This window comes from Microtus pennsylvanicus, chromosome 7 (genome assembly GCF_037038515.1).
Source record: "Microtus pennsylvanicus isolate mMicPen1 chromosome 7, mMicPen1.hap1, whole genome shotgun sequence".
Classification (NCBI taxonomy): Eukaryota; Metazoa; Chordata; class Mammalia; order Rodentia; family Cricetidae; genus Microtus; species Microtus pennsylvanicus.
In genome coordinates, this window is record NC_134585.1 from 48,526,265 (window position 1) to 48,544,344 (window position 18,080).

Here is an 18,080-nt window from a genome sequence, read left to right on the forward strand (position 1 = left end):
AATTTCCTTTAATATTTCTTTTTCTTCCTGAACATAGTTTTCAAATCCTGAATTGTCTTCATAATTTTATTTTCAATGTGTATGTATTTATGTGTATATATATATTAGACATAACTCAGGCACTATTTTCTTTATGCTACTTGAGATATTTCTTAATCTCTTCTTTAAGCTCCTCAAATTCCTTGATAAAATTTTATGTTTTAAAAGATTTTTTTCGGTCCTGACATTCTCATTGCAAAACATTTCTGCACAACTAGTGGATTTGGCATGGCAGGGCCATACTGTTGGAACTGTATAATTATGGTTTTGCAGTGAGACCAGGAAATGTAGACTTTTTCATTGGATTTATGTCTAACGTTAGATTCTAGCATATCTTAGAGTTGTCCCAGTGCACAGGATGTCTTAAGGTTGCGATTATGCAGGTCATCTAAGGTCCATGGGACTCATCAGTCTGTGTGGGCATAGAGGATGTATGATCTGAGCTAAGTGTGAAGGTTGGACATGGTACACCAGGGTAGGGTCAGAAGTATTTGTCGAGTGAGCTTCATTATTGATTATCAACTGAGGTGTGTACTTATTAGTCAACTCTTGGGAAGGCTAAAAACCTTAATGTAAATAAAAATTAAGTAAGCGGTATCATGAATATTGTAGTACCATACTGAAATAAATAAATCCCAAATCACCAATTCAAACAACTGAGAGGGATTAATATGCAAATATTAAGATTTATTTAATTTTTAAAAAGAAACCAAGGTCAATGCAGTCATTTGAAAAAGCAAATTCTGTTCATGAAGTTACATTTTAAAAGGGTACGTGAAATACCTAACAATTAACATGCAAATTAAAGTTCTGAATTTGAAACACTAGCTCTGAGGAATGTGAAGAGGAGTAAATACTGAGAAGAAATCAAAGAGAGCTAATGCGCATTTGTTTTTGGAGCTAGTTAGCTAGGTAGAGCGAGGAGAAGTGAGTAAAAGCTACAGTGGAAGTATATGCTGTTTCTTTACTTCATTGTGTTCTGGGAACCTGATTATTGTTCCCAAGACAGAGTTTTAGTGACCTTAGTCATACAGACAAACTACATATAATCTTGGGTTTGAGTGAACTGCTTAAATTCATCACAGAATTCAGAGGTCAAGTCCCAAAGGTGTTACTGATTTTGTTATTTTAAAATATTTGGTTATAAATTATTTCTGCTAAATGAGATGATATAGAAAAAAATGAATCTTTACTGTTTGGAATCAGTTGAGTGTATTATACCTAGAATTTCCTGGTGGACTGTGACAAGACTAAGGTGGGGAGGAGGTTTTCCTGCACATGGCCCTGGTCTTGTGCACTAGAAATTTAATGAATTTTGTTTTCACAGTAGCATGTAGCTTTGCAGTTTTCAACAGTCAGCATATGGTGACAGGTTAGTGATGCTATCAAAGATGGACAGTTAGAATAGTTATCTTCATAGAAACACATGTTTGCTGAAAAAAAGAATAGAGATATTCATTACTTTGTTATTATTTTCTCTACCAACAGTGACAAAATAAAACATGAATGTGGAGAAAGGAATTGAGTAAATGGATGAATTTCCATTAAACTGAGGCTTTGTGAGATGCCTCTTAGTAGAGTTGATATATTTCTTCACTCAAGGAAGGCTTAAGAAAACTAACTTGAGTAATTCTTTGAGGAGCTGAGCTATTGAGAGTTGAGAAAGATGGCTCAGCAACTAGGAGTCTTTGTTCTTTTTGCAGAGAAACTGGTTTTGATTTTCAGCATCTACATGGTAGCTTACGGCCACCTGTAATTTCAGCTCCATGGAACCAAGTGTCCTCTTCTGTCTTTCATAATCATGGGGCCCAAATGTAGTATATATAAATATATTCCCGCATGTACACACAAATATTTATAAACATGAAATAAAGAGAAATATTTTAAAAAGAACTCATTATTTAAAATGTCAGTCATTATGCAAGTAATTTTTAAACTTAAATACAGCTAATATTTAAACTCTATTTCTCAGCAAAACAAGTTTAATTAATATGTTTTAAGCCACTGTGTCTAGTAACCTCTTTATGTGAAAATACAGAAATGTATTATTAATATACCTACTTCTTTTCTCTTTAACCCATTCTCATAATATTTGCCCTAATAACACAAAACTGACTTGTTCTGAATCTATATCATTGAAGGACAGAAGCAATTTACATAAGCGGTCCTTTGACTCAACACACAATCACACATAGATGCCATGGCATACATGCATGTTCCTATACATATACAGAGAGAAATAAGTACACATTCACAAATAAATAAAAATGTAACACAAAATTCAAAGGATGATCTGGAATACCTTAGGAATTTTTTGTGTTAAGTTTCTTGGTAGGCAAAGAATTGTAGTATCTGTCTTCTTTCTCTGGCCTGACCTGTATTCTATTACCTCAAGTACTTAGATTTGTATTGCTTTCTCTTTTTAAAATGCTAAACTTAAGATCTTATTAACCTAGAGAATAAGAAAATTCACTTTAAATTTTATTGAATTACATCCATAGGAATATTTCTCTAGACTCCAATAGCAATAATACCAATACTAATACAAGTATGCACTGGTTTTAGGTGTTTCTTTTCTTTTTTTTTTTTTTTTTGGTTTTTCGAGACAGGGTTTCTCTGTGGTTTTGGAGCCTGTCCTGGAACTAGCTCTTGTAGACCAGGCTGGTCTCGAACTCACAGAGATCCGCCTGCCTCTGCCTCCCGAGTGCTGGGATTAAAGGCATGCGCCACCACTGCCCGGCTTAGGTGTTTCTTTAGACTACATAATGTATCATGTTTTTCAATGGCAAAAATACACACACCTTAAACAAAGGAATATTTGTAATTCAAGTAAATGATGTTAAGTACATTTTTGCCTCTTGAAACATAAAGCCATGCTATGAAATCTTAAAACAGATTGTCACTTTATGTTGTTATATTTGTATATTAATAACACTTACTGCACATTCCTTCGTTACAGTCATTAGGACAACTGTCACATCGTTCTCCTACTGTGTACGGGGTGTATAGCCTGTTCAGCAAATTACCACTGAAATTGAAAAGTAAATATGAAATATTTATTTTTTCTTTGTATACTCTAATGCTTGCATATATCACATATATATATATATACAAACATATATATGGATTGCTATTAAAAGCTTTAGCTATGCCATATAAAAATCTAACATTTTCTAAGAGTATTCAGATATAGATGTGAAATAAGGGGATAATTAACACCTGCACTCTTCAACCATGTTCTATTAATGTCAGCAATTGCAATATGATAAATAAGAATCTAAAAGTTTAGAAACACTTTAATGTAGAAACATTCTCTTCATTTCCTCATGTACCTGGAAAATTCCTAAGGCAGTGGAGGACAGGATGCTGCTTAGGTATAAAAAATGATTCCTATAGAGACAGTTAGAAAAATGCTACGAAGACGCACAGAGGCGGAGCGGCGGCGGCCAGACGCGGCGGAGCGGCGGCGGCCAGACGCGGCGGAGCGGCGGCGGCCAGACGCGGCGGAGCGGCGGCGGCCAGACGCGGCGGAGCGGCGGCGGCCAGACGCGGCGGAGCAACACCGCATTCAGGAAGAGGCTTTGGGAGACCAGCGCAGCAGCAGACGCAAGCGGCAGGGTCAGGCGGGCAATAAGGAGAGCAGATCGCCCTACTACAATCAAATCAAAGAGGTAGGCCTTTGTTTGGCCAGGTCACTGGCAAACGGGGAGCCTGGTCCTGTCCGGAAGACCCTTCGGAGGGGTGAGAGGGTTCTTGGCCTGTGGCAGGAACCAGGAAACAGAGCGAGGGCATTTTGTAAGCGGAGCCCTGGGCCAGCAGGGAAACCTGATCCGGTTTTTAAAAGACCCATTAGATAGGATTAATAGGAGGAGATGGGCAGACGCCAAGGCAAGAACTCACCCAATAATCTGAAAAACAACATGAAAACACCAGAACCCAAGGATCTTACAACAGAAGTATTTGAACAATCTAACACAGAAGAAGTGGAAAAAATTGACTTTATGAACGCAATAGAGTCCCTTAAACAACATGTAAAAAATGCCCTTATAGAAATGGATGAGAAGTATAACAAAAAGTTTGAAGAAATGAGTAAATATGTACATGATACCCTGGGAAACCAAGATAAAACGATCAAACAGGTAATGGAAACAGTTCAAGAATTGAAAACTGAAATGAAGGCAAGGAAGAAAATACAAACTGAGGACCAGCCGGATATGGAAAATCTAGGTCAACGAGCAGAGTCTACAGAAACAAGCATAATCAATAGAATACAAGAGATAGAAGAAAGAATCTCAGATGCTGAGGACACCATAGAGAAAATAAACGAACAGATCAAAGAAAACAGCAAAACCAACAAATTCTCAACACAAAACATTCGGGAAATATGGGACACAATAAAAAAACCAAACTTAAGAATAATAGGTATTGATGAAGGAGAAGAGTCACAGCTCAAAGGCCCAGAAAATATATTCAACAAAATTATGGAAGAAAACTTTCCCAGCTTAAAGAAAGATATTCATTTAAATATTCAAGAAGCATACAGAACACCAAACAGACTGGATCAAAGAAAAACATCTCCTCGCCATATAATAATCAAAACACAAAATATACAGGTTAAAGAAAGAATATTAAGAGCTGCAAAGGAAAAAGGGCAAGTAACTTATAAAGGTAAACCGATCAGACTTACACCTGACTTCTCTATGGAAACTATGAAAGCCAGAAGGTCCTGGGTAGATGTTCTGCAGAAGCTAAGAGACCATGGATGCAAGCCCAGACTACTATACCCAGCCAAGCTTTCGTTCACTATAAATGGAGAAATCAAGACATTCCAGGATAAGAATAAATTTAAACAATACGTAGCCACAAATCCAGCCCTACAGAAAGTAATAGAAGGAAAATCACAACCCAAGGAATTCAACACTGCCAACACTGCCTACAATAACCCAGGCATCTAGTGACCCTTCACCAGCACATCTCAAAGAAGGGAGACACACAATCTCTAAGACCAAAAGCAATAAGAATAACCGGAGTAAACAACCACTGGTCATTAATATCACTTAATATTAATGGGCTCAATTCACCTATAAAAAGGCACAGGCTAAAAGATTGGATACGAAAACAGGATCCAACATTCTGCTGTTTGCAAGAAACACATCTCAACCACAAAGACAGGCACCTGCTCAGAGTAAAGGGTTGGGAAAAGGTGTTTCAAGCAAATGGTCCTAAGAAAAAAGCAGGTGTGGCCATATTAATTTCTAACAAAACTGACTTCAAACTAAAATCAATCAGAAGAGACCGAGATGGTCACTTTATACTCATAACAGGAACAATTCATCAGGATGACGTCTCAATTCTGAATATATCTACGCCCCCAATATAAAAGCACCTACTTATGTAAAAGAAATATTACTAGAACTCAAAGCAGACATCAAACCACACACACTAGTAGTAGGAGACTTCAACACACCTCTCTCTACAAGGGACAGGTCAATCAGACAGAAACCTAATAGAGAATTAAGAGAATTATTGGAGGTAATGAAGCAAATGGACTTAACAGACATATATAGAACATTCCACCCAAATAGGAAAGAATATACCTTCTTCTCTGCAGCTCATGGAACCTTCTCAAAAATTGACCACATACTTGGAAACAAAGGAAACCTCCACAGATACAAAAAAATATCAGTGTCCACCTGTGTCCTATCTGATCACCACGGATTAAAGTTAGAAGGCAACAACAATGCTACCCACAGAAAGCCGACAAACTCATGGAAACTGAACTGTCAACTACTGAACCACACCTGGGTCAAGGAAGAAATTAAGAAAGAAATTAAAGTCTTCCTTGAATTTAATGAAAATAAAGAGACAACATACTCAAACCTATGGGACACAATGAAAGCAGTGATAAGAGGAAAGTTCATAGCACTAAGTGCCCACTTAAAGAAAACGGAAAATGCATACATTGGGGTCTTAACAACACACCTGAAAGCTCTAGAAAAAAAAGAAGCAGACGCGCCCAGGAGAAGTAGAAGATTGGAAATAATAAAACTGAGGGCTGAAATCAACAAAATAGAAACACAGAAAACAGTCCAAAGAATCAATGAAACAAAAAGCTGGTTCTTGGAGAAAGTCAACAAGATCGACAAACCCCTATCCAAACTAATTAAACGACAGAGAGAGAACACACAAATAAATAAGACCAGAAATGAAAAGGGGGACATAACCACAGACACAGAGGAAATTCAGAGAATCATTAGATCTTACTACAAAAGCCTGTATGCCACAAAACTGGAAAATGTAAAAGAAATGGACACTTTTTTAGATAAATACCATATACCAAAGTTAAACCAGGACCAGGTGAACAATCTAAACAGACCTGTTAGTCGCGAAGAATTAGAAGAGGTTATCAAAAACCTCCCTACCAAAAAAAGCCCAGGACCAGATGGTTTCAATGCAGAATTCTACCAGAACTTCCAAGAAGACCTAATACCTATACTCCTTAATGTATTCCACAGTATAGAAACAGAAGGGACATTACCAAACTCCTTCTATGAAGCTACAGTTATTTTGATACCAAAACCACACAAAGACTCAACCAGGAAGGAGAATTACAGGCCAATCTCACTCATGAACATCGACGCAAAAATCCTCAACAAAATACTGGCAAACCGAATCCAAGAACACATTAGAAAAATTATCCATTATGATCAAGTAGGCTTCATCCCAGAGATGCAGGGCTGGTTCAACATACGAAAATCTATCAATGTAATCCACCATATAAATAAACTGAAAGAAAAAAATCATATGATCATTTCATTAGATGCAGAAAAAGCATTCGACAAAGTTCAACACCCCTTCATGATAAAGGTCTTGGAGAGAATAGGGATACAAGGATCCTACCTAAATATAATAAAAGCTATTTACAGCAAACCAACAGCTAACATTAAATTGAACGGAGAAAAACTCAAAGCCATCCCACTAAAATCAGGAACACGACAAGGATGTCCACTCTCTCCATACCTCTTCAATATAGTGCTTGAAGTTCTAGCAATAGCAATAAGACAACATAAGGAGATCAAGGGGATTTGTATTGGAAAGGAAGAAGTTAAGCTTTCATTATTTGCAGATGATATGATAGTATACATAAGTGACCCCAAAAATTCTACCAAAGAACTCCTACAGCTGATAAACACCTTTAGTAATGTGGCAGGATACAAGATCAACTCCAAAAAATCAGTAGCCTTCCTTTACACTAAGGATAAGGAAACAGAGAGGGAAATCAGAGAAGCATCACCTTTCACGATTGCCACAAATAGCATAAAATATCTAGGGGTAACCCTGACCAAGGAAGTGAAAGACCTATTCGACAAGAACTATAAGTCTTTGAAGAAAGAAATTGAAGAAGACACCAGAAAATGGAAGGACCTCCCTTGCTCTTGGATTGGGAGGATCAACATAGTAAAAATGGCAATTCTACCAAAAGCAATCTATAGATTCAATGCAATCCCCATCAAAATCCCATCAAAATTCTTCAAAGATCTGGAGAAGACAATAATCAACTTTATATGGAGGAACAAAAAACCCAGGATAGCCAGAACAATCTTATACAATAAAGGATTGTCTGGAGGCATTACCATCCCTGACTTCAAACTCTATTATAGAGCTACAGTATTGAAAACAGCCTGGTATTGGCATAAAAACAGAGAAGTCGACCAATGGAATCGAATAGAAGACCCTGACTTTAACCCACAAACCTATGAGCACCTGATTTTCGATAAAGGAGCTAAAAGTATACAATGGAAAAAAGACAGCATTTTCAACAAATTGTGCTGGCAAAACTGGATGTCAATCTGTAAAAGAATGAAAATAGATCCATATCTATCACCATGCACAAAACTCAAGTCCAAATGGTTTAAAGACCTCAATATCAGTCCAAACACACTGAACCTAATAGAAGAGAAAGTGGGAAGTACTCTATAACACATGGGCGCAGGAGACCACTTCCTACGTATATCCCCAGCAGCACAGACACTAAGGGTATCATTGAATAAATGGGACCTCCTGAGGCTGAGAAGCTTCTATAAAGCAAAGGACACTGTCACTAAGACAAAAAGGCAACCCACTTACTGGGAGAAGATTTTCACCAACCCCGCAACTGACAAAGGTCTGATCTCCAAAATATATAAAGAAATCAAGAAACTAGACCGTAAAAGGCTAATCAATCCAATTATAAAATGGGGCACTGAGCTGAACAGAGAATTCTCAACAGAAGAACTTCAAATGGCCAAAAGACACTTAAGGTCATGCTCAACTTCCCTAGCGATCAGGGAAATGCAAATCAAGACAACTTTAAGATACCATCTTACACCTGTCAGAATGGCTAAAATAAAAAACACCAATGATAGCCTTTGCTGGAGAGGTTGTGGAGAAAGGGGGACACTCACCCATTGCTGGTGGGAATGCAAACTTGTGCAACCACTCTGGAAAGCAGTGTTTCGGTTTCTCAGGAAATTCGGAATCAACCTACCCCTGGATCCAGCAATACCACTCTTGGGAATATACCCAAGAGAGGCCCTATCATACAACAAAAGTATATGCTCAACTATGTTCATGGCAGCATTGTTTGTAATAGCCAGAACCTGGAAACAACCTAGATGTCCTTCAACGGAAGAATGGATGAAGAAAGTATGGAATATATACATATTAGAGTATTACTCAGCAGTAAAAAACAAGGACTTCTTGAATTTTGCATACAAATGGATGGAAATAGAAAACACTATCCTGAGTGAGGTAAGCCAGACCCAAAAAGAGGAACATGGGATGTACTCACTCATATTTGGTTTCTAGCCATAAATAAAGGACATTGGGCTTATAATGCATGTTCCTAGAGAAGCTAAGTAAGAAGGTGAACCCAAACACAAACACATAGGCATCCTCATGAATATTAACCTTCATCAGGCGATGAAAGGAGACAGAGACAGAGGAGCACGGGACAGAAATCACAAGGTCCAAATCAGGAGCAGAAGGAGACGGAGCACGAGCAAGGAACTCAGGACCGCGAGGGGTGCACCCACACACTGAGACAATGGGGATGTTCTATCGGGAACTCACCAAGGCCAGCTGGCCTGGGTCTGAAAAAGCATGGGACAAATCCGGACTAGCTGAACATAGAGGACAATGAGGAATACTGAGAACTCAAGAACAATCGCAGTGGGTTTTTGATCCTACTGCACGTACTGGCTTTGGGGGAGCCTAGGCAGTTTGGATGCTCACCTTAGGAGACCTGGATAGAGGTGGGCGGTCCTTGGGCTTCCCACAGGTCAGGGAACCCTGATTGCTCTTCGAGCAAATGAGGGAGGGTGACTTGATCGGGGGAGGGGGAGGGAAATGGGAGGCGGTTGCGGGGAGGAGGCAGAAATCCTTAATAAATAAATAAATTAAAAAAATTTAAAAAAGAAAAAAGAAAAATGCTACGATTCCTGATTCCTACAGTATGGGAGAGGTCCCCATGATGATGTGGTGAGGTTCAAGAATTTAAGCACAATAAAGTTTGGGATTTTCTGGAGGTAGCATGTGGGTATGAGACTTTTATGCTTATAAAAACTGAGAATGTTAATTAGAAAAGCACTTTATAAAAACCATCTTAAAAGTGCAGTACTCTGATAGTGACAACCTGTGCCTCGGGAGAATCATCACTTCACTGACTGGCATATGAAAATAGAGAAGTCAGATTCTCCATTGTGCTAAGGGTGGCAGGGGCGTGCATGCATTCTCCAAGGACTTGCAGCAGACCCTTTCTTCTGTATATTGCTCTATGTGTTTGAGCAATCTTAAAATGAAAAGTCATAAAGTGTTGTACAAGTTCTGCCACGTGCTTCTCTTCATTATTCATCGGATCCTTCTAGGTGCCAGACTCCAGGTGCCTCTCATTTGACCAGACAGCTGGTAGAGTGCAATGGCTTCTTTCTTTGTATTTTTTATAAGGCCAAAAGAAACATTCTTGAAAATTCTTTGACGCCTTTCCTTTTCAACTGAGATGCCACACCATCTGTGTCACCCACAGAGTAGAAATGATTCAATTAAAAAGCTTGATTTGAAAAGATTCTCAGACGCTTGTTATGTAAGTTTCTTGTATTGAGAAGATGCAAATAGACGCAGAGCGATGTCTCAGCAGTTAAGAGAGCACATTCCTCTTTTAGAAGACTTGGGTTTGGTAACCAGCACACACTTCAGATGATGCACTACTGTTTGTAATGCAGTCCAAGGGGATTTGATTCCTCTGGTCTCCATAAGCATCTACACCTATGGGCGCATACTACACAAGGACAAACATACATGCAGATGTAATTTAAAAAAAAATATTTTTGGTTTGTCGAGACAGGTTTTCTCTGTCGCTTTAGAGCCTTTCCTGGAACTAGCTCTTGTAGACCAGTCTGGCCTCGAATTCACAGAGATCCACCTGCTTCTGCCTCCCGAGCGCTGGGATTAAATGCTTGAGCCACCACCACCCAGCTAATTAAGAAAAATTAGGTTAACATACAGATTATGAATATATATTTGTTTTTTCATCAGATTTTTTTAAAGAGCTCAAACATCCATTACAGAAGGGAAGTGAATTTCTGTCTTTAAAATTAAGTTCTACTAAACATGATTTTCAGAATTTTTAGTAAATTCTGAGGAGAAAAGAATTAAGATTTTAGCTTTCTTAACTGTTGGAAATATATTAAAGACTTCTGAAAGAGCCTTTGAAGTCTAAGATTTAATAAATTCTTACAGGTAGAAGAAAGAAGCATGGGGCTAGAAAGAAGGTTCAGTGGTTAAGAAATTATGTTGTTCCTTTGGAGGATACACGTTTGATCCCAAACAACCATATCAAGTAGGTCATAATCACTTTTAACTTCAGGTCTGTGGGATTTAATGCACTTTTCTGGTCTTTGTGGGGTACTGTGCATATGCATAAACAAAGCAACAAAAACTAAAATTGGAAAAATAAGAACTAGGCCAGTCATTACTATGATTTTGCAAAAAGATAAAACTCTTGGTAATTTTTTTCAATGGCAGCTTACATAGCACCATTTAATACTATGAAAGCTAGTCTGCAGGAAGGAAACTTCCAGGTGAATTCCAGCTGGATGCTTCCAACTCCTGTGTCTGAAGTTGATGTGTTTTTAGCAAGAGACTCTTATTTTCAAGTTCAGGGAGGCAACCAAGGGTGGCAGCCAAAGGCTATATAGAAAGGAATATCTAGTTTTCTTCAGGGAGGAGACTCTTGATCAGGTATCCAGTCCCAAGTTGTCAACCTTAAACACTTGCACATAAGAGCAACTGTAAATGGACTTGGTGTTATTGTGTGTGCGCATGTTTTGATGTGTGTGTGTGTGTGTGTGTGTGTGTGTGTGTACAGATGAAATCATGACTTTTAGAGAAGGTGTGGAGGAGAGGAGAGGAAGATTTGAAGGAGGATAGGGAAGTGTAAAAATGATGAAACATGGTACTCCTGTATGAATTTCTCAAAAACAAAGGCAATAAATTATTTTTTTTCTTTTTTGGATTTTTCAGAAAAGGGTTCTCCGTGGGGCCCTGACTGGTGTTGGATTCACAGAGATCGGACTGCCTTTTCTAAAGGTGTGAAACACTACTGCTGCTCAGCCACTGAATTTTAAAAATTATGACAACTTATATAATCAGGGATAGGGTCAGCTTAATTAGAAGGATCACATCACTAATCTGCCTCATTCACTCCTGCTCACCCCTTGTCTAATATTAAAAGTTTGCTTTGTAGCCTCCAAACACAGCACAAACTGAAAATATGAGCTTCATAATCCCTGTATTATGTGTTTAGAAAGCAGCCTTCGAGGAGGGAAGAGAAATCATTTCGAAAGGAAAGGAAAAGCTTCTGAGTGTGATTCGTGAAGTGCTGAGTTGTACATTTCAAAGATTCAGTTAAATAAGTTTCAACTCTAAAGAATATTTAAGGTTTATTTCCCTCTCATGTAGAAAATATGTTTTTAATTTGTTTTGAAACTATGATCATTAAAAAATGTCAAATTGAAGTGGATACTTACGCAGGACAATAGTGACAAACATAGAAGTATTTCAATGGGTTGTTAGGGCACTCAGCGACTCCACATCCAAGTTGGTGAGTGGTATTCCAAACTAGCTATACACCCAGAGACGAAGACAAGGCACATGTCAGAGAGAAAAATAATGTTGAAAAACAAATAGAAAATATAAAATTCAAGCACTGATATTCTACTTTGTTTCTAGAATCCTTATAGGCATATTTAAATTATTGAATCAATCTACGGATGTTAAAACAGCCTTAAGGGGCTGATGTTGGTCAGCTCGTCTGGCAAAATTATAAGGAAGCACCCAGAGTAATTTATGGAGGCTGACAGTAGCTTCAGCTCCTTCTCAGAGAAGCTGTTCTTTAACATCTTTGACAGTTTCCAAGATGATGAGGATACAGATGGCTGGGCTGAGGCCAGGAAGCTTCATGGCACAATGAAAAGAATAAAAGAATCTACAGACACCAGAGGACCTTGGTATGATGTGGAATTTCTCTGACGCTGCTTCCAACCCTTCAGGTTTATGAACATAAACAGCCAAAGGGTAACCTGGATATCAAGTCAATTCCTGGTCAGACATCAAATTGACCATGATGCTGTTGCTGACTACCTTGAAGGTACATACACTGAAGTGTTTTCCAAAAACAAGTGTCCTGTGCCCATAGAGCATTGACCTTGAGAGATGAACCAGAACTCCCTCCAGCTTCACAGAAGAGGTTGTCTAGTTCGGTGCTAAGCTGTGGCCATGAGTATTTTCCTCTCTGTGTGGGCAGGAATAGTGGATGGCTTGCAAGCCTTGCTGGTCGAAGCCTGGTGGAAGCCTGCTATGCAGTAACAATAAATATATCCAAGATGTGTATGGTGGGTGCTCCTATGTAGAGATGTGTTCTTGAATTTCCTGGCTCCTATTTGAAACTGTGCTTCAACTCAAGTCTCAGTCTACAGGATCTGATTAGGCCATGAATTTGGAGTTTCCCCTGCTTATACCACATCTGGATATTTTCTCCATGCAGCCAAGCAGGATCACCACATCACCTTCTTCCCTAGGTTTGACAGACTTTTTTTGAGAGTGGACAGGATAGAGGCAGAATCCCGTAATTCTTGCTCAAAGAGCCACTTTGTGATGGGAAAGGGACCAAGGCCTGAGCCTGTAAATCCAGCAGGAAGCCACCTGGCAGGGTTTTTGGTAACAAAACTCCTGGATATACATTTCCCCTTTTAACTCGGGAGCCATACAAAGCTGATGCGCAGCCTTGCCAAAGTCTGTATAAGTGCCTGAGAACACAAGGCATTACCTTTGTTTGGGGGCTGGAGTCAAGAAATGAGGTTTAAAAAATCAAGTATATTCCCTTACAAAGGTTAGATAAGCCATTGAAAGATGGTAGCTCCAATAGCCAATGACTGTCAAGGCCAATTTATAACTGACCACACAAGATCTTTCCCAAGGGTATGTGGCTGGTGTGCACTCTCCCTATACCCCCTGAAAGTGGGAGACCAGTAGGAAGATAGAAAGTTCAAAGTCAGTCAGAGCTACATAGTGAGACCCTCTCTCAAAGAGAAAATAAAAATTCTCTGCACTGAAATTCTGCCTTGCAATCAATCAAGTCATTAAATTTTTCCCTTGCCCAGCACTAATAGAAAGTACCTTTTCTTACCTGAGTATAATGTCCAACTGCCGCACCCGGTGTTGTTGGCCCTGAACCAAACTTAAAATTTTTGGATTCATCATGCCAGCTTTGGATGGCATTATACCATGATACTGGGTAAGATGCCATGAAGATATTTTCACCACATCTTAAGCCTATGGGGAAAAAATAGGCCATTCATGAAGACAGCAATAGTGAAAAAAGTGGAACACACACACACACACACACACACACACACACACACACACACACATGAATGGGATCCCTGTTCTTTAAAGTCATCCTTAGCAATTCCTTTTGAATAACATAACAAGCATGATTCAGACCTAATGAACCTTTGGCTGAACAGTAGCCAGAGGTATCAACATGTTTGTGCTGAACACCATAAGCACTAAGTAGGAAAGTTTTTTCCTCAGTAGCTTCTCTCTTTGATCTCATTTATTCACATCGTAAATTCTCCATACGTGTGTGTATCCGCACACAAGTGTGTGCACGCACATGTGAGTGAGCCTCATGTAAAATAAATGTAAATTTGCAGTCATAGAGAAGACAAATACTAGCTCCTTCCATTTCTCTACTGTAATATCCTAGAGATTTTTATATAAACATTTTACATATTTAGGATATTTGTTCTGTGTGAGCATTCTTTGCAGTCATTCTTTCAAAACTACAAGTCCAAAGCAAACAAAAAGAGAAGGAACTATATTTTTACAGTTTATAGGTAATGTCTTAACTAGGAAATTAAAATTTCTGAACCATATTTTCTTCAGAAAATGGGAGAAAATATCTTTAACCCTAAAAAATAGTTTAGTGGTTTTCCCAAGCTTTGTAAATAAACATTTACTTTAAACTTTAACTGAATATTGTAGTCTTTTAAATAAAATTTTAATCATTGTGTTATTAAATTAAGAATATCAAAGTGGTAAAACCTTGAAAAGAGGTGATTAATTTACTAGATTCAATTTGGAGAAAAAGGTGATCATTTTTAATGGTTCAGGAAATATTTGATCTTAATACCCATTTATTTATTTTGTCATCATTTTACCCTTCCTTATGTGAAGATTATTTAACATAGTATATCTTTCAGCTATTCAGAGTGTACAGATAAGATACTTGATTAAAATATGGAAATTATGATTTCAGAGGCCAGGGGAAATGACTTAGCATGTAAGAGCATGCCTTACTGATTCAGGAGACTTGAACCCAACTCATAGCATCCACACTGGATAACTTACAACCGCCTGTGACAGCAACACTGTATCCACCTGTGACCTGTGAGCATCAGAGGATCTGACACCTTCTTCTGGCCTCTAGAAGCACTTTTACATATGTACACACGTGCATAAATACACAGAGACACACTTGCATATAATTTTAAAAAGAGTGAAATAAAAGATTCCAGTTTTAAATTTCCTTTATAAGATCTTAATTAGTAATTATTTTCATCTAGACTTCAGTTTCAGTCTTCTAAACAGAGAAAGCAATGATCCAGACCTTGTTTCACTTGTGATCTGGTCACAAGGAGCAAAGCTGCCATCATGAAAGACAGTTTGTGTAAAATATAAAGCATCCAACAAGCACAGAATGGAGCCTTTCAGAGATACTTAACAATTTTTTAAAAGGCAGAGATACTTAACTTTATTAAAAAGCAGAGATACTTAAATTTTTTGAAAGGCAGTGTCAGAATAGGCATTTATTTACAATGTTTTTAAGCATGATATAAAATGGGCTTTTATTCTCTATTTAATTATAAGTAATTTTGAGTATGCATACTTTCGATTTTTCTGGATTCCTGAGAACTATGTTGATAAGAGCACTGGTTTGCATAGGCCTGTGCATTTTTTTGGGCCTCTTCGTTCCACTGCTAAAGAGGAAAAGGAAAGAAAAAAGCCATGTGAAAACTCAGACCTCAAAGTCACATGATCTTTGCAGACAGGCTGATATGAGTGCTTTTATCATCGTAAAAAGGTAGGCACCTTCTGACTGTCATCATAATCAATGTATTATATAAGATATATCTAAATTTTTATGTAGCATATACATTACCAACTCTCATTACAACATTTATAAATAAGTTTATTTTTGCATATTTTCCTCCCCCATCTTCCTGATCCTGCTTATCCTCCCGCCTTTAACCTTCCTTTGATGTCACACATATTCTATTTAGTTCTTACTGTATCTGCTATAGTCCATGTCTACCCTCTCTTGATCTTCTTGGTAGTTTCATAATCTATGTCCAAAGTTACTTCCACTTCTATGTGACCCTTTCTGTACCAAATAAATACAAATAATCTGTCTTCCTAAGGTCATCAAAAATACTAAAATATTGAATGGTCTGATGACTTGCGGAAATCACAACAGGATCCCTTAAAGACTTTGAGTGCTTATTGTACTATGAGTAGCACTAACCACGTGGAAGTGCTAGGACTATTTTTATAGCCGTAAGAAGGAGCCTCATAAATCCTAATTTCATTCTTTTCCCTCATTGAAGGAATTGAAGAGACACGTGGACTTTGGTTCTTAATCCAGTAGACTATTTAGATAAAAGTTCATTGAACCTTAAAGTAGAGATGTTCTGTCTGAAGATTAAGAGAGAGAAGAACATCTACCAAAATAACATACTGGATGTTTGCTACAGACCAAAGTCAAAAGATTTGATTTTTAACTCTGTCACTATAATTGTTGTAGCTCTATAATATCAATAAATTACTGGATGAAAGAAACTTAGTCAATTCTACTCTGATCAAGCAAAGCTGAAGACACAAACTAAGTCCAATCTCTACGTGGATCCTCACATACAGGTAAACATGCTCATAAACTAAGCAATGAATACTTTTGTTTTTGTTAAAAAGAGATGCTAGGATAGAGGCAGACCCTCCTGAAGCACATAGCAGAAGCCAAGTGTTATCTGCAGGCTCCAAACATAGCTCTCCAGATGCAGTGTCCAGCTGTGAGTCCTCACCATCTTCAGTATGTCACTACCAGGTAAGAGAAATCTTATTTCAAGGTGTGACATTAGAATTTCTTCTATAACTGACTCTTTCTTGGTTGACAAATCCTCAAAGGATAGTTTCTAAAGAGAAATAAACAAAAAGTCACGTTAGTGTCTGTTAAAGTTGCACAAAAAGGTGACTAAATTGGAGAGATAAATCAAGGACTTTGTTAAAAGACTCATGAAAATGTTAGCCTTTAAACATTCATAATTAATGTTAAGAAAATCTATGACATTTTCATAAGAAATACTTTAAACAGAATTTCGAGACAATAAATGAATTCATGACATGTCAAAGAAAAAACTTTTCTGAGGATACCTACATATGTCAATTTTGACTTAAGAGAGATCAGTAATGATAGCCATACACAGTAGAGAAACTTAACTCATTCAGACTCAATTATATTGTAGTAAGGAAGTGTTAAGGAAGAAGACACATAACAGATCTTACTAAGCATTAGCCAGGAGTTCGGACGCTTGTGAGATAATGTGTAGGCCCAGACCTAGTACATGTATGCATTCAAAATTATTACAATAAGAGAATTTTATATATGACAGGTTTTGGTAGTCACTCTCAAGACAGGTTTATCTCATATCCATGTCAATTTGGAGGCAATGAGTTCCTGAAAACAGTTGAATATTTCTGACTTTATGTTTCAGTGAACAGAAATAAGCCAGCTAAGTTAACTCAGATGCTAATATTTAAATTTACATTTTTGTGTCTGTGTGGGACAGGAGAATGTAATGATACTATGTGAGTTGACAGAGATGTAAGAGTCATTTTTTTGGTAGAAACATACTCCAAAATATACTGTCTTATAGGGAAGAGCATGATGTTACAGCATAATTATTGATGGACACACCCTCATATATATTTTATCTTCCTGCTGGGAGAAGTTGTTTCTCCTTCCTACAGTACTTACTCCCACAAAACTCTGCAGACATGGCACCATGGATCTAGCCACACTGCAATGCCAGTGTCTGCTACAAATCCATCTCTCCCTAATATTTTATGTTCTGAAGACACTGATGAGAGCCTCGTGCCAAGAGATCTCTCACAGCCAATGCTTTGTAAGGCAGAAAGGATGTTCAGGTTAAAGTTGTTGCTTGAAAATTCTCATGTTTTATTTTAATGTAAAGAAACAACATCGCCAGATGTTTATTTATTAAGGGATTGTCATCATTTTCTAATACATGTATTTGAATTAAGCATACATGTTTGTGTTTGAATTTATGTAGATGACTGCAATGCAAATGGACGTCTGAAGAGAATACTAGATTCCCTGGAATTGAAGTTAAGGTGGGTGTAAGGAACCTCATGTGGATGCTGGAAAC

The 18,080-nt window shown here is 37.8% G+C and overlaps 1 protein-coding gene across 1 annotated transcript; it reads right to left on the reverse strand.

Moving 5' to 3' along the window:
• Positions 1–711: 711 nt before the first annotated feature.
• Positions 712–17,698, reverse strand: LOC142853996 (cysteine-rich secretory protein 1-like). The gene is made up of 7 exons (XM_075979142.1): positions 17,669–17,698; positions 16,716–16,826; positions 15,527–15,617; positions 13,763–13,908; positions 12,105–12,199; positions 2,979–3,067; positions 712–1,472 (listed from the first exon to the last, which is right to left on the reverse strand). Exons 1-7 carry the CDS (start codon positions 17,696–17,698, stop codon positions 1,345–1,347), a joined length of 690 nt encoding a protein of 229 aa, XP_075835257.1. The 3' UTR covers positions 712–1,344.
• Between the last annotated feature and the right edge of the window lie 382 nt (positions 17,699–18,080).

What these genes read in the sequence shown, in the direction of transcription:
- LOC142853996 (XM_075979142.1), bottom strand. Translation starts at nt 17,698, where the DNA reads ATGGTGCCATGTCTGCAGAGTTTTGTGGGA. An exon ending in GTCTGCAGAGTTTTGTGGGA is followed by an intron (nt 16,827 to 17,668) that starts GTAAGTACTGTA and finishes ATTTCTCTTTAG; the next exon opens with AAACTATCCTTTGAGGATTT. An exon ending in CAGTTGGACATTATACTCAG is followed by an intron (nt 12,200 to 13,762) that starts GTAAGAAAAGGT and finishes CTGGGTGTATAG; the next exon opens with CTAGTTTGGAATACCACTCA.